Below are 23645 nucleotides of genomic sequence, written 5' to 3'. Positions count from 1 at the left end.
ATCTGTGCTTCAGCTAATTTAATTAAGCTGTGACCTTTCTTTGCACGGCTTACAGAAAATGCTGGATTCGGAATATTTGGAGATTTTGTACTCAACAATTTATTTATTTATTTTAAAAGTGAGGCTAAGGATTTTACTCCTCACCCCACCCCAGTTATGCACTGGTAAGAAACCCTCAGTGCAACAGTAGCATGTTGGTACCGGTAATGTTCATCCCCAAAAGCATTCCACTTTGTCCTACTGTGGCTGTACACAAAGTGAATAGATGTACGAACTGGGGGAGCAGAGCTCAAGTTAAATATTAAAAATGCCATTACTTCATACAATAGCAAGGGAGGAATTCAATGTAGTGCTACGACCATCATTCTGTTAGTGCAAGCTTTTCTGTTTGCCAGATGGAAAAAACCTCCCTCTCCCCACATGCTGTTCTGAGGGTTTTCATGACGCCCACCTCCCGCCAACTGAGGAGAGGGTGCTGGGGGGGGGGGAGCCCCACTGCACTAGCAGAAGTCCTTCAGTTAGCAAGACTATTTAATTGATTCCCACCCTTAACATTCTTAACTTTCCCCTACATTTTTCCTGGAAATTTTTATTCCACATTCAAGGTAGAAAAAAAATACTCATCTTCAGTAAGAAAAAAATACAATGTGATTGTCTGCCCTCTCACCCTTGTGCAGTATGGAAGATTTTCCTCCCATTTTATTTCTTATTTTACTCTTCTTTGTGTCTTGCTCTGTTAGCACAGAGAGGCTAAGATTACAGCAAATAACACAAAGTAATGTTAGCATCATCCAAACATTTCAGATTAACTGTAGCTTGTCATGATAGAAGAAGAAGAGTTCGGATTTGATATCCTGCTTTATTACTACCCGAAGGAGTCTCAAAGCAGCTAACATTCTCATTTCCCTTCCTCCCCCACAACAAACACTCTGTGAGATGAGTGAGACTGAGAGACTTCAGAGAAGTGTGACTCACTAGCCCAAGGTCACCCAGCAGCTGCATGTGGAGGAGCGGGGACGCGAACCCGGTTCACCAGATTACGAGTCCACCGCTCTTAACCACTACACCACACTGACTCTCATGATAGCTAATCCTGGACAAATTGTGATTAGTAGCCTCAAGTGTAGTTTGTTGAAGCAGACCGGCTTCAAACCTTATATTCTGTGAAACTAGCTTCTGTGCCAGAAATGGAAAAAGAACGATGGAGCTTGCTGGCGTGAGATGGCTCGTTCTTGTATAACACTAAAACATAACTTAACATTGTGTCCAAATGCTGTCATTGTCTTCAAATAGAATGAAAAAATATATTTGTACAGCTGCATCAGGTAAAATACAATGAAGAGTGATGCTCCACCTCCCTTCCACACGCCACTATCAGTAAGGATGGCCTGGGCACACTGTTCCTAGACTCCATACATAAAAGAATAATTGTGCCACATAATTCTAAGGTATTGTTGAGATGTCAGTGCATGTAATGAGTCGGGACCAAATGCACTTTATCTTCTGTTTGATGGGCAGAGTAATATCCACTGGTCTATATGCATGACTTATGGACAGTATTCCACTAAGTTCTACTCAAGGTAGCACTGCTGAAATGAATGAACATGGCCAACTTTTGTCCATTAATTTCAATGGGTTGAATACCATCTTACTTTTTTGTTTGTGAATTGGTCAACTTTACAAATAGTTCATATGAGATACTGTGACCTGAAGTACATTTCCTGGATAAAATGGCCTGCAAAATGTTGGATACGGGATGTTGCCATTGGCTCTCCGCTAGAGCATCGGTGTTGTTGCAAAAAACACTGCAAGGATGAAGTAGCAAAAGCTTCAAGTTTCATACAATACCTTCCAGTTGCCTGCAGAAAGATTCTGGAGAGATCCTGCAGAACCTTCCAAAGTAGCAGGGTTGGAGCTTTCAGCTAGAAGAGTCAGATATGGTTTCACTACGGAAGGATGCCACAGCATTTCCACACCTTTAGGAGACTTTGACAATCCTGGTATTGGGCCAACTCCATCCCACTGTGAAAGATAATGCACTTATTATATGTGAGCTCAGTCTTTTAAGCCAAATCCAAACAGGATTGTTTAAAACATCCTGCTATGCGGTATCCTCTAATATACTGGTTCCTGTAAGAGATAAGCCATGGAGAATGAGGAGGAACCAACCTGGTCCTCCTGTGAAGTTTTCTTCTTCTTCTTCTTCTTTTTCCCCCAGCAGCTTGGCTCTGAATCTTTGCTGGGTGATTCCTTCCCCAAAAAGTCATCCAACTCATTTATACCCAGAAGGCGGGCTTGAGGCACTTCAAGCTCGAGACGGTAGGAAAGGTTTCTTAGTGTGCACACACAGTTTTCCACTGTCTGCAAGCCAAACAGAGGAGAGATTCTGTAGTGAAATACATAGCGCTGAAGTGATTTGGGAATATACATTTAAAGGATGAATTAAACTTTTGAAGGGATATCAGAGGAAATAGGGATCAGCTAAATTTTAACCATGATGAGTCTTTTAGTCATCCCTCTATACGTTGGTCCAGTGTAAAGGTTATCAAACTTTGTCTTGTCACAGTGAACCTCTCCAAGTCAACGAGAATTGCGCCCACCCAAGATTGAGTAAGTGAGCAACAATTTAAACACTGAACCTTCAGAAATACTACTAGGGAGGAGGAAGAAACTAGAAAGATCTGGAAGATAAAACCCATCCTTGTTTTCATCATTTCACAGTTCCAGGTTTTGCTTAAAAAGGCAGCATTAATTTGCATGCTTCAACAACATTCAGTGGCACAAAAGCATAACAACTCTGTCACTACAATGGTATAAATGAATTACAGCCCAAACCAGACCACTCTCCTGATAACAAAGAGAAAATGTTGATAAAAGATCTACACACCTTGCTGTCATAATCTGAAGTGTTCACACATGTATGGATCACATATAACAATGAATCAACCAGCCCTTCACAAGATCTCATTTGTTTCCGTGCCTCTTCTCCTGCAGAGCTTAGATTCCTAAGGCATAAAAACAGAATCAGAATGGTGATGCATATTAATAAACACTATGTAGTTTGGTATTCTTATTATCAGAGACATGCAGCCAATTGTCTGCATATGGAAAGCTGCTTAGATAAGACGATGATATCATTTTCTGATGAAGTGCAAACACATGTCAGAGTTCAACTCAGTGTATTCCAGATAATACTGTGCGTGTGTGTTTCATAATGACATTTTCAGTTAACAGGGCAGCTATCGAAACAGTGTTGCAGCAGAATGCCCCTCATTACTGTATATTCGTTGGTATAAAGAATAGATTGTTGAGAGAGAGGACCCGAAAGATATCAGGATTATGACAGAGAAATCTATTTTTCCCAGTCTAATACTATCTATAACCTACTGCTTGCTTTAAAAAAATGTGGTGAGTTTTCTCTGCAGATTAAATATATACCGTACCTTTATGTGTACTTATTAGGGCTAAACACAGAAATCTGAGTGGGGTCCTCAATGATTCATTTCCCCAGACCACTCAGTGACTAAAAATAACCCTGGGTTAAAGGGGGGAGGGGAAAAAAGCACTGCCTATATCAGTTCTCAGTCAATCCTTATTGCTCAGAAAAATCTCTTACCCAGATATGTGGTTGGCAATAAATGATCCACATGCTGCACTAAAGCCTGCAAAAAAAACCCCTACTTGTTGCTGCTTAACGCCAATCCATTTGGCAATGTCTGCAATAGTGTGGTCTAATCTGGGATGGGTCCAGGCCACACTGAACAGCTGCTGCCAAAAAGATTCTTGTATATTTACAACCCTCCCAAGGCCAAGGAAGCTAAAAAACTAACATTGAGCAAGTTCTCCCTGATTCCACCACCTGAAAATAAATAAATCAAAGCACACCCCCTTTATTGTCTATGTTTTTAAAATGTTGTATGCAAAACTAGACATGGTATTCTTTGGGTGATGCTTATTTTTTTGTTGCTGTTATTGGCTCACAGCCCGTGTGAATATCTTAAGACAAGGCAATGGGGTTTGTGAAGAAATACAGCGGGAAGCATGGTGAAGCAGCACAGACTAGGGTGCAGGTTGAAGTTGTGGGAGTAGCAGCAAGTAGTTGTTGAAGGAGAGACATCTGGAAAAGCATGGATTATATGGTCCTGTTATGCAGTGGTACTGTTAGTTATGCAGATGTCCTTGCACGAAAGAGACAACATTGTATGAAACAACCCAATGTATATGCAAGAGAATGTATAATTTGTATTTCTAAAACCAAGGGCTATTTTTTAATTAAACGGTGCTTTTATTAGCTCTTGGCTGCTCTTCAATTTATCTCACTTTTTGGTGAAGTGATTTATCATAATCTACCGTAGGTTTGCCTCCCCAATTTGGTGACCACCAGATGATTTGGAATACAACTCCCACAGACTTGTTGCGACTGATGATAAGGCTGCCGTCCAATTGTTGTGGAGGGCACCAGGCTGGAGAAGGCTGTTCTGGATTTACCTCCGCATCTTTATGAATCTATATTGTTTTCAGACCTAATCTAACATGACCATTTTGAATTCAATTCCTGCCTTCTGTCCTTGCAGTCCCTGACTAGTCTCTGCTTATTCTTCACACTTGCCAACCAACTGACTCCTGGTTGCATATTGTGGTTTAAAAGGTCACTACATTTTTAGCCGACGTGTTATAAATTGACACCTAAATAAGATGTGAATGTGAGAAAGGCACGTTTGGCCAGAATGTACATTATACAGATGCATTTCTCACAGAGCCATGATTGGCTCCTGAGTAAACTTGGTGACAAATCCAGATTTGTCTCTACATAAAGAGTGAAAAAGATCTAAATGTATCCATTAAAAGGTGCAATCCATCAAACGCTGTTCTAGCACAGTGGTACCTCGACATCCAAATGCCTCGACTTCCGAGGGTTTTGACTTCCGAAGTCGGCAAACCCGGAAGTCCTTTCGCCCCGCGCGTTATGCGTAAAGCGCAAAATCACGCTTTGCGCATGCACACAATGGACGCTTTGACAACCAAAGGTTTAGACTTACGAAGAGCGCCGTGGAACGGATCGCCTTCGTAAGTCGAGCCACCACTGTACACCCCCATTTTCAACAACTGTCCTATTAAGTAAGTTAATATATGCACCCTACAGCTCCAGATGTTGTCAGAAATGCAACATGACCTTGTGATGCTCTGCGTTCCTTTCTAGCCACTGCTTCTATTATGATTTGATAAACAAGGCTTCACAGTTTACATGGCTAAGGATGATCCTGGCTTGCATCCTGGACACAATATCCTTTTTGACGTTTCCCTTACTGAGCCAACGACTTCATCAGCTGGCTATATTGGTCATTCATGGATCATACTGCTTTGCTGAGTTCCTTACTGCTGACCTTAACCTTGAATCCCTGCAAGCCAAGTCTGACCAAAAGCAGGACTGAACCAAGACAGAGCCCTATTGAGATCATGAGCTACTTTAAAAACTTATTTCAGGGATTGTTTCAATAAACCTATGATTCAATTTGGACACCACACCAAACCATAGTTTAGAACCAAACCATGGTATGACCTTCCAAAATTACAGGCAAGCCCTGCTTTAGAGCTGCTTCTCTGCTTTCATTTTTATGCCTGCTCAGCACGCTAATCTCCTGAAACAGTGGCTTCTGGGGACAGAGCAATAAATAGGAATAGGAATAGGAATAATTTATTGGCCAAGATGATGACCAGGATGCAAAAGGTTTTGTCAATTTACAGATCACACCAATTATAGTCACTCCAAATCATGATTTCTGATTCTGGTTTGTTGGCAAATTGTCAATTCCGACACCACTGTTAAGCTTCCTTAGCCATTATTTAATGGAAAAAGCCACAGTTGCTTGGAGGGGATTAGATGGAAGGTTGTAGTGGAACTCCTACTTTGGAAAGAAGGATACTGTTTGTTTGTTTTTTAAAGCAGTGGAGCTCCTCTTACCTGGCAGCCAGTTTCTCCTCCAGAATGCCCCAATGTTACATTACTGTAAAACACTCTTGATGGGGGATGGAGGCCAGCACTCACTGGAACATTGCCCTCTCTAGGACATCTTAAGGGGGGAAATGGCCACTGAAAAGAGCTGTACCAATAGGGCAGATGTGTGTCACAACCCCTTCCTCAACAGACTTACGAGAAATCTCCCAAAGATTGAGCAGAGAAATGGAATGGGCTGTTTCAGCTTGGTCTTTTGTTTTTAAGTGAGTTGCTCTGGCCATTTGTTGAATTTCATTTGGACTTCAATCCAAATGAGTGGCCAAAATCAAAGAACCAATCAACTAGTTCTGGTGCCTAAGAGGGCTTTTGAATTGTGTTTCTTGAACAGCAGCCCTTAACACCATGTGACAAATTACACCTGAAACTGATGGGACTTATAAAAAGCATCTCAGGATAGGGCACAGGAGGAAGATGCTGCTGATTAAAGAAAAAGGGAAGCAACCCAATTGGGCCTTTGGTAGCTCCTTCAATACCAGCAATTATCATTAGATGATTTTGATGTGTGTACTCTGCAATAACTCTTTCAAGCTTACACCAATAGAATGGCCTGAACCACAGTAGTGACCAGCTAATAACTTAAAGATTAAATTGCTAGAATAATAATAATAATAATAATAATAATAATAATAATAATAATAATAATATATTATTTATACCCCACCCATTTGGCTGGGTTTCCCCAGCCACTCTGGGCGGCTTACAACAGAAAAATGAAATAAAACAATTAAACATTAAAAGCCTCCCTAAACAGGGCTGCCTTCAGAAATGACTTGACATCAAAGCAACTCACAACTTAACCCTATAATTAGCATTTAATACAAACACAGAAAGCACACAATCATAAAACAACATGCCCTTGGATATAAATCTGCATGTCTGCTTCTTTTCATTATGCAAAAGCAAAGCATATTAGCTTGGATGGAAGAAATGATTAGTTTACAAAGGCCACATAAGAAATTGCTGTTTTAAGATTACTACTACAAACACAGCAATTTACCTTAGGCATCCTGTTGTATTGCGTAGAACTAGGGAAGTCTGGAATTTAATTTTATGATCATCATCAAAGGAAGAATTATTCCACCCCGAATGAGGAACTATCACAGTGTTTGTTAGCGTTGAAAGAGCATCTCGAATGATTGTCATCTTTACTGCATCACATGAAGACAAGTTCCAGAGAACGCCTGTGGAGGGGGAAAAGATCCATCAAGTATTATTTTATGGCTAGAACCATTAGGTTCAACTTGCAAACTTTACCATATAATTGTGGTAACAGCAAGTTAAAACACAGCACATTTAAAAGAAATAAAAACCAAATACTCCATAGCATAAAAGACAGCAGTATAATAAGCAACATCTTCCCCCCCCCTTCTCTCATTTTTCAGCTTGGCACATGGACCTTAAGTTATCATGACAGAACATAAGGGAGGAATAAGTATCCCTAGTAGGAAGGGGCAAAGTCACTGACACGTTTATAAAACAAAAGCAGTACTTTGAAAGGTAGCAGGCAGACAGCAGACCAGACCATTTGTGTGATGAAACTTCAGCTGCAATCCTTTTCCCACTGACCTGAGAGAAAGCTCCATTTAACCTATTTTACTCTATTTTACTTCTGCGTGGGCAGCTATAGGATTGCACTGTTACAGTTAACAAATAAAATCCAACCAGATTCCAATGTACTGGGCACCTCAAACTTCAAGCAAAATGAAGTCTACATTATACATATCGAGACAAGCCAGGATGATTTATTCTACAAATAAAGTGTGTGAAATCAGCAGAAACTTCCCACCATAACTGAAATACAGAATACATTAAGAGTGGCTCACAAACTATGAGGCATTTTATTAGCAAGAGACTCGGGGTTGTATTGAATTGCTACCTTCCAAATAATTGGGCATATAAAATAATAATCTTAACGGGTTCATCTTGCATGAGGTTACAGAACTACTGTTGCAAAAAAAAAAAAAAGTGTACACAGAAGTGATGTCCCTCAACTCATCAAGAAGAATAAACAACTCTTCCCTGGTAAGGAAAAGGAGCAGCTAGTTAGCTGAACACTGCCTGTAGTTCATATGTAATGCATTTAAAGCTTATGCAAGAGATGTTTCCCACAGTTGATTTCTCCCCTGAAGCTGCACACACTGTATCATCGGACGTCTGGATGATACCAATTCTCAGGAGCATTTTTTAGCGAACACAGAGTGAAGGAGGAACTGGAAAAGCCCAGTAAGTGGAACTCGGCTTGAAGTTATTCTTCTTTTGAATAAAGATTTTATTAAGACTTTTCATAATAAATAATAATAATAAACAAATACAAAGAAAAGAAAAGAAGAAGAAGGAGAGAGAGAGAAGAGAAAGCATATGAAGTCCTCTTTCACAGGTAAATCTTAACTTGTCCCACCCAGAGAAAGGTGATCCCTTCTAGCTCTCACCTGGGAGCTTCTCTTTCTTCTCCCATCCTCCCACCCTAGGAGATCCTCTCTTCCCTGCCTCTCACACAGGGTCTTTAATCAACTAACCATCACTTTCACCTGCATGTTAACCCCTCCTTAGACCTGAGTAGGGGACCACACAAAATACAAAAGACCATAACAGAACAGAAACAAAAACCAAGCAGAAAGCTGCTTCTGGTTCTTAGTATCCCAAGAGACCTTCATTTATGGCTGAACACAGCTTGACTATTTGGTTGTCATGGCAACCTATGTTTAACGCTAAACAGGCAACAGAGAGGTGAGCTGTACTTTAGAGGAATGAAGGTGCTTGGAAGCACACGGGTTGTTTCTGATCCTCCAAACGAGGCATAGGCAAACTCGACCCTCCAGATGTTTTGGGACTACAATTCCCATCATCCCTGACCACTGGTCCTGTTAGCTAGGGATCATGGGAGTTGTAGTCCCAAAACATCTGGAGGGCCAAGTTTGCCTGTGCCTGCTCCAAACCATGCTACCTCTGTGTGGCAAATTCAGTATGTACAAATTCATTCCAGTCCAGTCTCTCCCAATTTGCTTATTTGCCTACTAAAATACTGGCATTATATTTTTGTTACTATTTTCAGGGAACACACTTTTAAGACACGCAACTATTTACAGGTCAGTGGTTACAAAATATAAATATTGTGTGCTCTGCTGATTGTATAGGAATTTATGATTGATCAGCCCACACTGCAAGGTCGCCTGACTTGCCTAGCTCAGTGTCAATATGAGCTGATTGCTTGCTTGAAAGAATTAAGATTTGTATCTTGTTATCTGCCAAATGTTGCCTAATTGGGGGGAAATAATAATATGCTGAAGGGCAAGGTGTTTGCTAGGGAAAGAAAAGCCCTTTCATCACCTAGAAGTTAAGAAAATTAGTCTCAAACAATTTGCTAATGACAAGCATACGTGGTCTACCCAATCAACTCCTACACATTCAAAACACAGGAATCTGGAGACTTTGTTCCAATTAGTACTACAGTACTAGGAAACAAGAAATACAATTGCCAGGTTTCCATACCACATTACAAGGCATTCCACATGCAATTCTTGTGTGCACAGAAAATACTATTTGGGATTTCAACAATGGCTGTATTAGTGTAGAAACAATCAATAATGTGAATGTATTTTCCTCCTTTAAAATGCAAACAGTGAAGACTTGCTGGGTACCTCTAGTCCAGCTTTAAATGACAGATTACACACCAGATACAGATCTTTCATTCCGCAACCAAGCATCCATCATATGGAGTTGTGAAAAAACACATCCAAAGTGAGTACACGTGGCTTGAGATGAGAACTGCACCCAATTTCATCAGTAAGATCTTATATTAAGTGCTCTAAAACTGTAACTTTTAATGTACTGATAGTTTAATTTCTTATCAGTAGAATAGGGATGGGAAACCTTTGACCATTGGCGCCATTGGCTGGGGCTGATGGAGAGACATAGGTTTACCATCTTTGCATTAGAAAGTTTAGAAGCATTTCATGACATTACAATTCAGCCAATAGCTGCCAGGGAGAAGAATGGGGTTCATTTCAATGAAGAAACAAGAGCGCTTACAGCCGACAGCAAGGGCAGTTTTAAAAGATGGACGCTTATAGTCATACCTTATTTCTTTTTAACTGTTTGAGTTTCTATAAATATTTTATTTTTGGTGAACTAGTAAAGCCGCTATTCTGGTTTCTAATTTTACACCTCATTCATCTCTCTATGTTATGGTAAATGCTTTATAGCATCTCTTCCATGATTTGGCATTGTGCTATTTAACGTATAGCATTCTAGTCCATCTCTAGGACTCAGTTTAGGTAACAAAGTAAAAGCAGCACATAAATCAGATAAAATAAAAGCATGTAGGATACAAACTCCCCCCGCAAAAAACCCTGTCAGTAATATTGTGTAATTGCAACTCCAGAAGATGAAAAATTAATTTCCAAGATTTGAAGGTAATGCTTGAGAACATCATATATCTTTTCTCCACAATTAAGTGCAGGCATTTATTGGCCACTAGGCATTTTGAATACAGATTTTTTGGGGGGAGGGAGGGGAATCCACAAGGATTGCACTTCAGTTTTGAACATAGTAATGAAGTGTTTGCTTTTATATAAAGTTGTTCTTCCCTCAAAGTAATGCTGTATTTAAACAATGCTAGGTGTGGCAACAAATCTACCTTACCAACCATGTTACTCAGAAGTTGTTTGCAAGCCCCCCTCTACCACTCCTGGTAGCCATATAAGCATTAGTTATAAAATGTTTATTATTTAAAAGGTGTTTTTGTCAACTGATCAGCAGCTGAGCTGACTTACGGACAGGAAAAGATGCCTTACCAGATTTGAGAAGGCAGTTACAACCACTTATTGGCCTCTGACAATAGTAACTAGGGTGTCACCTACTGTACTCACTACTGACCATGGATGATGAATAATTACACAAAGGTGAATGTTTGACCCATTTACTTGTGTGTGATCTTTCTACTGGGGCAATTTATTACCATGCATTTAACACAAATCAGTAATGAAGCTAGAATGGATTGACCAGCGCATCTGCACTTTGAGCAATTTATTAGATGAGGAAGATCTTCTTATCCCATTCACAACTGGCTCAGAACTATCAACACAAACCAAACCAACACAACTGGCTCAGAACTATCAACACAAACCAAAACATCTTTCAAGCAGAAATGCTTGCAATGGCGGAATACTCAATTGTGTTCAGTTAAACACAATGATATCTATATAAAATTAAATGCTTTCTTTTTTTCTTTTTCTTGCTACTCCAAAAACTTCCTAGTGAAACAAATGGCACAATACAAAAAGATTCCCGGCAGCAATTTTAGCATGTTTGTCAGAGGCTATTCTACCAAGATACCAAAGGCCTAAAGTATCCTGGATCCATTTTAACAAGCCATTTAGTGGCGGCATCAGAATTTGAATCAGCGGTTCCTCCTCTCCTCTTCATACGCATAATTGTTGCGTGCATGGTGTGTGCTTTCTTGATATTCTCTAGCAACCGTGTTTGGCTCATATTACATGAATGGGGGGGCATAGGTGCAACCCAGAGAAAAGTGAAGCATGCCTAATTATCTGTGGAATCAGTGTTACCCAAGCACAGCTAATAACTGATTCCATGCCTTAGGCATGCATAACTTGCTTTAGATTGCACCACCCCAAATGTAAAGTATGGGGTATTAAGAATTTAAATGTATGTAGAAGTACTAAGAATGAATATAAAGTGTTTGTGTCCAACATAAGGTCTGTTAACTGCCTCTGTAATTTCAAAAGTAATAAATCACACCAGGTTTTAGTGATGGAGAGTATAACTCATGAAAAATGAGATTCGAAAGAAATAAACACAAAACATCCTTAGGCAGAATAAAGCTGTTTGAGGAAGTCGAGAAATGTACAGGTTATTCTTCCATGTCAGCAGCAGAGAAAGTATGACTATGCACTAACTTTGTGATTCTGCAGCAGAGATTATAGGTCAAACCTAAAATATTAAAACGTTTAGTCAAATACCATCTTTCTGCGGTATGGATTTCCGACACAAAGAGCCCCTACAGCTAAAAGTAATGTGAAAGTGACAATTACAGACAAGCAGCTTTGAGAAACACCCGAGTATTGCAAGACTCTTAGTAGCAAGGCAATGGCCATCTCTTCCTCGGAACTAGTATTTTGTATCTATTTTCCCATCATGATTGTTTCAGATACCAAAGCAAGTTGAGGGAGAACTTCCCTAACAGGAATGACATGGGCAAAAAAACATGAGGACCTTCACTATAGCCTGCCACAATTGTGCAGTTGTTGTTTTTATTTTATGTGCATAGTGAGAGAAACACCCTTAAGAGGTGGTAGTGTCTAGAACCACACACCCCATGTGATTTGGGCTCTTGGAGTTAGCAGCTGTAACCATTCGTTTGGTGGTATACATAAAGTGCAGAAGCACTGGTGATCCCAGGATACAGTCTGTAGGCACATGAAGCTGAAGCTATGGAGGGCTCGGTTTGGTCATTGTGTTGCTGGGCCATCACCTGGCAACTACACGTATGCCATCTGGGGTTGCAAAACAATAGAAAGGTGGGATATAAATGAAAGGGGGGAAATGGTAATAAAACAGCACACACCCCATGAGGTGAGCAGATAACAGCTTTTTTTTTTCCCCTGTGAAGTTTACACGCCATTCATAATAAACTGCCAGCCAGACTGGTCCAACGGCCCTATGCTATGATTGAAATATCTGAATTGGGTTGAAATCACAGCATTTTCAGCAAATAACCAATATGGCACTTATTTATCAGTATAAGCTGTGATTTGATGATCTTGCTGGGCTAACTGAAAAGAATGCTTGCATACTTTTGCCCCCCCCCCAAAAAGGGGCCTGGGAAGAAAGCAGCACTGTGCCCTAAGGCAGGGTTTCCCAAACTTGGGTCTCCACCTGTTTTTGGACTACAACTCCCACTACCCCTAGCTAGCAAGACCAGTGGTCAGGGATGATGGGAATTGTAGTCCCCAAACAGCTGGAGACCCAAGTTTGGGAAACCCTGCCCTAAGGTAATGGGTTGCCCAGGCAGAAACCTCTAGAGCAGGGGTCCCCAAACTACGGCCTCCGGGCCGGATGCGGCCCAATCGGCCTTCCAATCCGGCCCGCGACGACTCCCGCCGCCCGCTGCCGCCGCCCGCTCTCACGGCGCGCGGCGCAGCGACGATCTGAAAAATCGGCAAAAAATCGCCGAAAATCCTTTGTGCGCATGCGTATGGGCCTCTCCCGACCCGGAAGAGGTCATTTCTGGTGCACTTCCGGGTCGGGGGAGGCCCATACGCATGCGCACAAGCGATTTTTGGCGATTTTTTCCCGCCCGTGTGCGTGTGCGCATGCGCACGGGCACGCACTCCCCCGCCCTCCGGCCCGCTGCGCGCGCACTCCCCTGCCCTCCGGCCCACCGCGCGGTCGGCGCGGCGGGCACCGGCCCGCCGCGCAGAAAGTCTGGGGACCCCTGCTCTAGAGTGCTTGAGCCTTGCAAGAAATGTGGAGGGGTAGTGGGCACATTGGTGAACTTTAGAGGCTAAGCATGAATGAGCAACCTCTGAGATGACAGGTCAGATACGTTAGGCTGGGATGAAAGATGCAAACAGCCTCTGCTTGGCTTTCATCACAGCCCCCCCCCCCATAAAAATCAGGACTACCTTTCTAGGCACAGATGACTTTTAGCGTGCTTCCTACCCTAAACAAAGTCTCTGCCTTCTATTCTGAGAAAGAGGCTGCTAGTCTGCTGAGCCACAGCCACCAAGCCTGGGAGCTGTGGAAGAACTTACTGGATCCCTTCACAAGCTCATCTCCATGTTGATGAGACTTGAAGCACCAGGATCCACTGAACTAGGAGCTGTCTCCACAGAGGGAGCAGGCAGAGGTATTTTGCAGTGATGTGGGTGGAGGAGAGACGAAGGGAGGGAAGTCTGGTCTTATTTACTACTTGCACTCACAGCCCCTGCTCCTTACAATTTAGTTACATAAACATCCCAGCAGTTCATTTGGCTAAATGCCTAATGTGTAATTCACACTTTGTCATATGTGCTGAATACTTTCTAACACTTGTAGCAGTTTTCTGAAACTTCAGTAGATCACAACATTATCCAATGACATACAGTACTTGTGTGTGTGCATTAGAAGTCAAGGTGATTTTTTTCCCCACTTCAGAGGGGATTCTATTTATATAAAGTCATAGTCAAGATGGTCTTTGAGCAACAGCGGCATCTAAAGTGAGTTGAGAAAGATGTGCGTCTGGAATGTGGAATATCACTGGACTCAAGCACACAGCGTTCTCAAATTTAGCAAAATTCAATTAGCAGAAATATACTGTTGAATTCAGGGAGTTGGCCTTCCCCCTACGGACATGTGCAACACCACGGAACTGTAGTTTTCTTTTTCTTTTTAGTCAAGGTGACTACATTCTTCAGGAAATCATTTGATGAAAATAAAAAAGTAATCTAATTACGAAAAATGTTATATCACCATGAAACAACTTATAAAGTCATTCACAATAGAAGCCTAATATTACACTGCTACTGTGAGACTCAATAATATAATGAATCCTTATGAATGAGCGTTCCAAATGTGAAAGTATTAACTGCCTGAGGGGTCAAAATAATCTTTAAAACAAGCTATGGGAGCTAAGAGTACTACAGATTAATTTATCCACTCTAGCAGAAGACATTCAAAGAAATTTCTCAGAACAACTGTGCATTGTCAGATGTACTGAACACCTTATATTGCCAATATATGGCAATATAAGTTGTTCAGTACATATATGGAGGACGCACTTACCCAGACACATTATTTAAAAGTCCTCACACAAATTATTTTGGAGGAACATTTTTCCATCACAAGCTGAATTTCAATATATCTTGAAGTAGTAAAATGTCCCCAAACCAAACCAAATATTCTGCCTAGGACAAGTTGTTGTTTGAAAAATGTCATGAGGCAGGACTATTCTGCAGGTGACAAAATAAATTCTGTAACAAGAAGTCTATTGGGGTGTTTGTGTGTAGCTGCAACCCCAAAGGCCTGCATGAAGGTTTTAAGGCTCCTGTACTAGACACATTTACCACAGTAGGTCTCACATAAATAAATGTGACACCCTTCTGAATAGACATGCAAAGGTTCATGCAACTAGATACCTTTTCAAGTTATTTCAAAGTAAAACCTCTTCTTGTACACAGAAACATTTCACCTGACTAAATGCCATTTATTTCCTATCTATTGAAACTTTACCTGTGACAAGTTCTCTTACTTCTGCATCAATGGATTTTCTTAGCAATCGTAAAAGTGCAGGGATCCCTCCGACGTTTTTCATTGCTATTTTATTTTCATCTGTCGACTTTCCATACACCAGATTCCGCAATGCACCGCAAGCGTTTTTTTGAACTTCAATGACTCTGTGGTCCAACAGGTCAACCAGATGTTTGATTCCTCCTAACCTACATACCTAGAAAGTACGTGGACCAGATTCCATTAATACACAAAGAGAGCAGATTCTGAGGGTGTGCGGTGGGCTTCAGGGGAGGGGAGAGGATAAAGTTCTGTTGCACAGGAGAGAGTCTGATGGGCTAGCAGAACAGCAGTGTTGGTTCTTTCTTACAGAACAGAATATAATTGAATACAGGAGAAATGTGAACAAAGTGATATATCTATTAAGTAACAATGAGTAACATAGCTATCCTGTGAAGACAACAACAACAACGTGACCAGTAATACAGGGAAGCACACTCCCCAAAATTCAAGTCATAAAGCACTGTTCCCCTCCGTTTCACATATGCAAAGTTTATTAGAAAACATAATAAATTCTCATGATTTTTCTGCTAATTGCTTGTTAAACAGAAACATTATTTTTTAAATAGCTGCAGAATAAAATGATTTATAAAACACCATTAGCTAGGCCTTGTGTTATAATTTCTCTTCCTCCTCCAAGATCCCAGGGTGGTTTACAATAATTGAAACATAATGTCTCTGACAAAAAGGGCCCCCCACCTTCAAGACCTGAGAACTTTGGTCATAATTACACCTTTGTATTTCAGGATTCAGCTTCTGTTTATCCAAATATTTACCCAGAATAAAGTTCCGCTGAGGTCAAAGGGACTTGCTTCCAAGCAAGTGTGCATAGAAATCAAAATTTAAAGGAAGCAGTCAAAAAGATGACCCAGCATTTTCACTCTCAATATACAGTAAAACCCTAGAAGCATGAACCTGCGTTTGCAGTGTAAGTTTATCAATAGGTAAAAATTTGACAGAAACTTCAAAATTTAAAATTGCTCTACAATGTTCTTCACTGAGGTTTTTTTTTCAATAAGGCATCTATAGCGTACCTCGGTTTTTATTTTGTTATCTCCAAAACACAGGTGCTGTAGGTAGGCTGCAGCATTGGCTTGAACTGATGGGAACTGATGCTGAAGCATGTGGATGACCTCAGGCAATTCTGGATCCCGCCATGCAAATTCTCTTCATTAGATAAGCAGAGTTCAAAGGAAAGTGTGAATTCGTGTGTGTTATATATATAACATTTTCAGCCTGCAATGAGTTAACCCAGTCCACCCGCTGACAATATTTTACAAAGATTTGTGCAGCTAAATTTCCAATGGTGAACTAAACACAATCTCAAAGATTAGCAATGGAAAGTCTAAGTAACAGGAATCGATTTAGAATTATTTTGCTATGGCAACTATGGCCAATTTGTTAAAGGATGAGGTATGCTTGCCTGGGATCTTTCTGGATGCTGTCTATGGATGGAGATCTTGTGGTGCCATCATCAGCAGGAGGTGCATGGTGCTGCATCCTGTTGTAGCTCGACTCAGAGAGTCGATAATGAAGTGACCTGTAGGGTTCTGCGTAGGTAGCTGTTGTGTTCAGAGCATAATTATTTCTTTGGTATGTAAGAGTGCTACGCTGACTGGATGACCTTTGTAGATTTCCAACACCTGGAACATAAAATAAAGATCAAGATTGTTGTTGTTGTGTGTCCATATGTGTTGTTGTGTGTCCGTATGCAGAAAGACCACAGGCGCACAGATTTATTATCTGTTCTCCTTCCGTCTGAAACTCAACAAAACCTTTGGGAAGCAATGGAATATGCTTTTCTTTAACCTGGCATGGCAGGGGACAGACGGACTGGGGTCTAGATTGGCTTGGATCTAAGATACCATACTTAAGGAAGTTCAAAGAAGAGAAGCTGCACACCGCTTCTTCCATAATGGCAGCCACTTGTGCCCTTTAAGAGTCTATATCTTGGGGGGGGGGTACAGCATACAAGACTTCTTGGAGTCCCATTTTGGGCTTAGGTCCTTTGGGCTATTTTCTCTCCCTGCAGCAGCTAGCCATGTCCCATTGCATATTGTCCATGGGGGGGGGGGGTGTCCTACCTTCCAGAGAGGCCTTTCAAGCAGCACAAGTGGCCGCAGGGACAAAGAGGGAATGGGGAATTAGTTAGGTAGGATCCAAACCCTAATGTTTTAATTTTAGCAGTTTCACTGTACAGTCGTACCTCGGGTTACGACCACCTCGGTTTGCGAACAATTCGGGTTACGAACTGTGCACCCCCGGAAGTGTTTTCGTCGCGCGTGCGTGCGCAGAAGCAGCACGTGCGGTCTGCGCATGCGCAAAAATCGCGCTTTGCGCATGCGCAAAATGGCGCTTCGGGTCGCGTTCGGGTTACGAACTTTTCGGGTTACGAACTGCGATCCGGAACGGTTTCAAGTACATGCTGTCATATTATTTCATATTATTATATTCATATAATGGTTTCAAGTACATGCTGTCATATTATTTCATATTATTATATTCATATTATTATTTCATATTATTCTCCAACGAACACGGGGTGATAAAATAGTTCCCCATATTCTTGTAGCCAATTTAGATTTGGGGACAACAGGGATTTCACACTTACCAGATCCAGTTCGATATAACGCTGTTTGGGATCCTTGGGGTACATCAGCTGTTCCATGATTTGGACTGTGGTACACTGGACTGTAATAGGCTCTACCTTCATATATAGGGGTGATGTGCAGATCAGGAGACACCGCCGAACGCAGCTCTTGACCAAGTTGGCTGTGCTGACTAGCATATGAACTCCTTAAGCCTAGACAGAAAAGGGAAATTTGAGTATGTGGCAACTGCAATCTTCACAAACAAATCCACATTTTTCATGTTGCAAACTTTTAGGCTCCAACTACGCACGTGACTCTCCCACACATATGCATATCTCATCTTCTAATCGCAGGCTAAAATTCTATCAAGGAAGAAATTAATATATATGTTAATCTGTATTTCAAAACAGATCTCTTCAGAGATAGGTGGCACCTATCTCTATTGCCGTTCTCCCTGTCCCGTTCAAGAGCAAAGGGGGGGGGAAGTAGGCGGGCACAGGGTTATTGGTTTGTGTTTTGTTTTCACAAAGATCATCCCCTTGGCTTTTGAGCACATTGGTCTCTCTGGCCTTTACCAGAACCGCCAGATGGCTAGTCCAAGCCTGGTCTCACCTGTTCCTAACAAGGCCTCCAACGAAATTATGAGTGAGTGGGGGAAATCAAAATGTGCTTCAAGATGCCTTTGCCTTACAATAACTTCACTCCAGGCCCACTCAGTCACATGTTTTTGAACAGAGCATCCACGTTTTTATGCATGATTTAGGATCTTATCTTCCTCTTTCAGTTATCCTATCTTTTATTTTCCATCTAAAGTGAAAAATTCCAATTTAAACCTCTCCTTGTAGCTTATCTACAAGCCTAATGATTTTTGTATTCTTATTTCTTGCCTTTTACCAGCTCTATAGTTTCTTTGTTAAAAAGTGGCAGCTAGAACTGCACACATTGTTCAAGGCGACAGAAGATTATGGTATTTTGAAGCCTCTGTGCTATAGTTTGTATAATTGCAACAACCATTTCTAAAACATGCGACAATGGAAGAAAATTTGCAGAAGGCCTTGGTCTCTTACACCTTATTTACTGCGCTCTGGGAAATGTTGTGGATGCTGCAAAAGGTTTGGGTCAGGCCCATAACGGTCATTTTGTACCACCTGTGAACAATGGAAAAGCCATAATAGTCTTGATTTTTTATTTCATTAATGTAGGGCCACATATGGCAAGAGCAAAGCCTGTCAGTCAGCTGCCAATCATTTAAACTGCGAGGGGGTTGTACTAGCTTAGCCTCCAGCAACAAAATCTTCCTTTCTTTAAAGTGTGATGAAACAATCTACCTTGCAGCTTAAGAGACCCTGTGGTGTAGGAGGAACTGAATTAAAGGGACATGTGCCTTTTAGGGGCTAAAATCACTTATATTGAAGACACCTAAAAGTACAGTACTGGGAGAGATCAAGAGATTCAGAGAGTGTCATCAATACTTCTCTCTTCTAATCCAAAATGATGGAGGTACCGTGAACCTACAAAAGCGGTAGATCATGTGCAAGATCATGTGCAGTACAAGTCAGCTTATATGCACATACAGTGGTACCTCGACTTACGAATGCCTCGACTTCCGAAGTCCGCTAACCTGGAAGTATTTTCACCGCGTGCGCGTTCTGCGCATACGCAAAATCACGCTTTGCACATGTGCAAAATGGACGCTTCGACTTACGAAGGATTCGACTTCCGAAGAGCGCCGTGGAATGGATCGCCTTCGTAAGTCGAGGTACCACTGTACACATTAGCCTTCAGCTTCCAAATAACACAGTGATTGGTAACCTGTTGCTAATTAAAAATGAGGATTTAGTGGGGCTGTCCAGTGATCCAAGTATGCTGTCAGTGCGTGCTTCACGAAATATCAGCAGTTGTACAACATATCAACCCTATGACATAAGAACCTGGTTTGCTGTCTGTCTGGTCTGAGGCTATCCCAAACCTTATTTGTAAGGATTTCATTCTCTTCCTATTATAAAATACAAAGCTGCATTGGCTCTTAAAAATCACAACAGTCATTTAGCGAAAAATCTATTCTAGTTACATTTGCTATACCTCGGGTTACACCTTGAGTTACAAACACTTCGGGTTACAGACGCCACTAACCCGGAAGTAGCACCTCGGGTTAAGAACTTTACCTCAGGATGAGAAAAGAAATCGCGCAGCAGTAGCGGCGCAGCGAGGGCAAGAGGCCCATTAGCTAAAGTGGTACCTCAGGTTAAGAACGGTCTCAGGTTAAGAACGGACCTCCGGAACAAATTAAGTTCATAACCAGAGGTACCACTGTATAGGCAGATGTAAGGTTTTTTTTATTTAAAAAAACTAAGGCAATGTGTGAGAAGACAACCTGATTGAGCTATTAGCCATGATATTTGCAAATGTCAATATTTGTTCTTTGCTGAATTGTAATAGGGTAACAACAACTGGTTCAGATATGTTGTTAAACCTTCAGCCTTCCATCTGTTTGTCCTATTAAGTAATACAATATTTCTTCCTTTCTTTCTCAATTGCTCCTGGTTTTGTCAGGACTGATTTCAACACCAGTGCAATGTCATAAAAACATCATGTGCCATATTCACAAGCCATTGCGCTGGTGCAAGGGTTTAGGACCACAGTGGCAACCACTGAGGTTATGGATATTGTGTAAAGATTAACAATATTTAAGAAATGGAAGCTAGCAAAATCTTTCTAAGAATAATTTAAAAGGCTTTGTGTTTTGAAAGGCTTGAAAAATTATACTACTCCATCTTCACTATGAATAAACTAGAAGATTCAGGACTGCGATATCAAAAGACTGATTAAAAAGTCATTCATATTTAGCTGCTTGGCATAGCATTCTTAAACATATAAGTAAAAGCTTTCAGCACCCTTTCAAGTAGATTGGCATCTAAATATTTGTTGTTAAGGCACTTTTAATCGAGGCATTAGGACTTTGCTGTATGAGAAATATACAGGCAGCATTGTTCTACTTCAAAATCATTGGCATAATGCATGAGGTCTTTTTTCATATTTTGAAATGCACTAGCTACATTTGACAAAAGTGTGAACTAAATTTCAATCAAGCAGTTGTTACTTGCACTTCCTGTCATTAAACAAAGTGTGTTTCTCTTGCTTGCTCCCTATTTTTTTCCGTATTATATGTGGTCAGTCACAGCTTACGTGGTATATGAAAACCTGATACCTATACTGAATCTGCCTCTTAATTGTTTAATGATTAATTGCTTGTGTGCCCAGAAGTAATAAGGAAACACAAATCCCTTCAAGTACTGCACAGAGGGAGTCAGGAACACATAAACAGCAGTACCGTATATTCTGGTGTATAAGATCTGCGGTCGCCGCAAACGGGGGGAGGGGAGCTCAAAAACGGCTGCGGCCACATCCCGCCGTATGCGGCGACCGTGTAAGTGACTACCGCTTTCTTTCCGTGCAGGAAGAGGGGATGCACAGGGCTTTCCTCCCTCCTCCCTGCATGGAAAGAAAGCGGCAGCCACCGCTTACTCTCTCTCTCTCTCTCCCCCCCCCCCCCCGCTCGCCTCAGTGCCTGGAAGAGATACAGAAATTTTTTATTTGGTGTGCACTGGAAATCTGGGATATACTCGTTACGGCGAGTATATCCCAAACTCTATATTTTGACTGGAAAAGTAGGGGGTCGTCTTATACGCCCAGTCGCCTTATACACCGGCATATACGGTAATTATGCAGTGATATCAACGGTATAGGTAGTTTTCATGTTTCAGGCCCAATACTTGCTTTTTTCAAATGCAAGAACAATTTTGACAGGGATATTCATGGCACTGTTTGTCTCCAAGTTGAATAGAGGTAGCTTAAATTCATTCATATCACCTGGGAACAAATTTTAAAATGAAAGAATGGCAATCCATGGTGGTTATTTTATTTGTACTTATTATTTATAAATCACAATCTAGTGCATGTTTAGACCCCTGCAGGCTAAACAAAGTGGTGAATACTTCCTAAATCCCCACCCAACCACCTGCATATGCTCAGATACGCATAATGCATCCTGTCTTCATCAGTCATCTGGGTGGAGTGGCCGAATGTGCGCACCCACTCACTCCTATGGGGATGAACTGGATCCCTCCATCTAAATCAGGCATCCCCCAAACTGCGGCCCTCCAGATGTTTTGGCCTACAACTCCCATGATCCCTAGCTAACAGGACCTGTGGTCGGGGAAGATGGGAATTGTAGTCCAAAACATCTGGAGGGCCGAAGTTTGGGGATGCCTGATCTAAATGAAGATCTTGCAGGCAGCTGAAATTGTTGTGTATACAGTAGAGCACTTGTGCCCATAAGCAATCATTTTGTTAAGGCATTAGGTAAAGGTAAAGGGGCCCCTGACCATCAGGTCCAGTCGTGTCCGACTCTGGGGTTGCGGCGCTCATCTCGCTCTATAGGCCGAGGGAGCCAGCGTTTGTCCGCAGACAGCTTCCGGGTCATGTGGCCAGCATGACAAAGCTGCTTCTGGCGAACCAGAGCAGCGCACGGAAACGCCGTTTACCTTCCTGCCGGAGCGGTCCCTATTTATCTACTTGCACTTTGACGTGCTTTCGAACTGCTAGGTGGGCAGGAGCTGGGACCAAGCAATGGGAGCTCACCCCGTTGCAGGGATTCGAACCGCCGACCTTCTGATCAGCAAGCCCTAGACTCTGTGATTGAACCCACAGCGCCACCTGGGTCCCTAATGTTAAGGCATTAAGTACAGTGGTGCCTCGCTTAACGAATGCCCTGCTTAACGAAATTTCCGCTTAACGAAAGGATTTTTCGAGCGGAGGTTGCCTCGCTAGAAGAATTCGTTTTATGAAAAATTCGTCTAGCGAATCGCGGTTTCCCATAGGAATGCATTGAAATTCAATTAATGCGTTCCTATGGGCAAAAAAAATTTCAAAAATTTCATTGCATTCCTATGGGATTCGGTAGACGAATTTTTCGTTATAAGAAAAGACCTGTGGAACGAATTAAATTCGTCTAGCGAGGCACCACTGTACTGTATATTGTTTTCTGTGCATTTAAAAACTGTGTGTAGAAAATACGGAATAACTGAAGCTCACTGTTTTCATCTGAAGAACGTCCCTCCCCCTCTCACACACAAACCAAGCTCACGGCAATCAACTGAATGCAACCAACCTTATTCTGGGTTCTCCAACCTCTTGCATTGCCAGCAAAAACAAACAAAGAACCTGCCCACCTGGCGCTGACACAACTCTGCACATACGCTATGCAAAAGAATGAAAGATCATTATCCGCCCCCCTTCTTCCCCCCTCTCCACACTTTGCGCTCCCCCTCAACCTCAAAATGCCTATGACAGCAGCGTTTCACACCGAATGTAGCTGACCTGTAGAAAGGACTCTACGAACTGAAAACAGAGACTCCATAGGTTCTTGTGTCTATCCATGAAAATCTTTCAACAGAAACAAATTAAAAATAAAATAAAACTGCTAAGCCTCCACAGTACACCATTTCATTCTTTGTGATGAGAAATGAAACTATTAATTCCGAAAATATCTACTGAAACAAGTCTGTGGAACTACAAACGGATTCAAAGCAGCAACTTCAGTCCTTCCTTTCAGTGGTGTCAATAAGCTTTTCAGCGACACCTAACACCCGATTCCTTCCCTTTGAAAAAATACCCCGGTTTAAAATGCAGTCATAAAATCCTGCATTGTGTTGTTGGTCCTGTGCAGATTCCTCATGTGCAGGCACTTT

At 41.7% G+C, this 23645-nt stretch overlaps 1 protein-coding gene across 13 annotated transcripts in view; it reads right to left on the bottom strand.

Annotated features, from left to right (window-relative positions):
* Positions 1–23645, bottom strand: part of PKP4 (plakophilin 4) — a 105017-nt gene that overhangs the window by 14222 nt on the left and 67150 nt on the right. For 10 of the 13 annotated variants that reach the window (XM_035132012.2, XM_035131959.2, XM_035131912.2 and 7 more), the window contains 9 exons: positions 21673–21765; positions 17916–18107; positions 16728–16947; positions 16339–16471; positions 15248–15461; positions 7014–7197; positions 2888–3005; positions 2170–2361; positions 1849–2022 (listed from right to left, as the gene is read on the bottom strand). In XM_035132012.2, the coding sequence (XP_034987903.1) occupies positions 1849–2022; positions 2170–2361; positions 2888–3005; positions 7014–7197; positions 15248–15461; positions 16339–16471; positions 16728–16947; positions 17916–18107; positions 21673–21765 (1520 nt within the window). The remainder of the gene's footprint in view (positions 1–1848; positions 2023–2169; positions 2362–2887; positions 3006–7013; positions 7198–15247; positions 15462–16338; positions 16472–16727; positions 16948–17915; positions 18108–21672; positions 21766–23645) is intronic. The other 3 variants (XM_060280025.1, XM_035132002.2, XM_035131986.2) reach the window with 1 other exon arrangement.

Source organism: Zootoca vivipara, chromosome 1 (assembly GCF_963506605.1).
Source record: "Zootoca vivipara chromosome 1, rZooViv1.1, whole genome shotgun sequence".
Lineage (NCBI taxonomy): Eukaryota > Metazoa > Chordata > Lepidosauria > Squamata > Lacertidae > Zootoca > Zootoca vivipara.
This window is presented reverse-complemented; position numbering and strand designations above follow the sequence as displayed.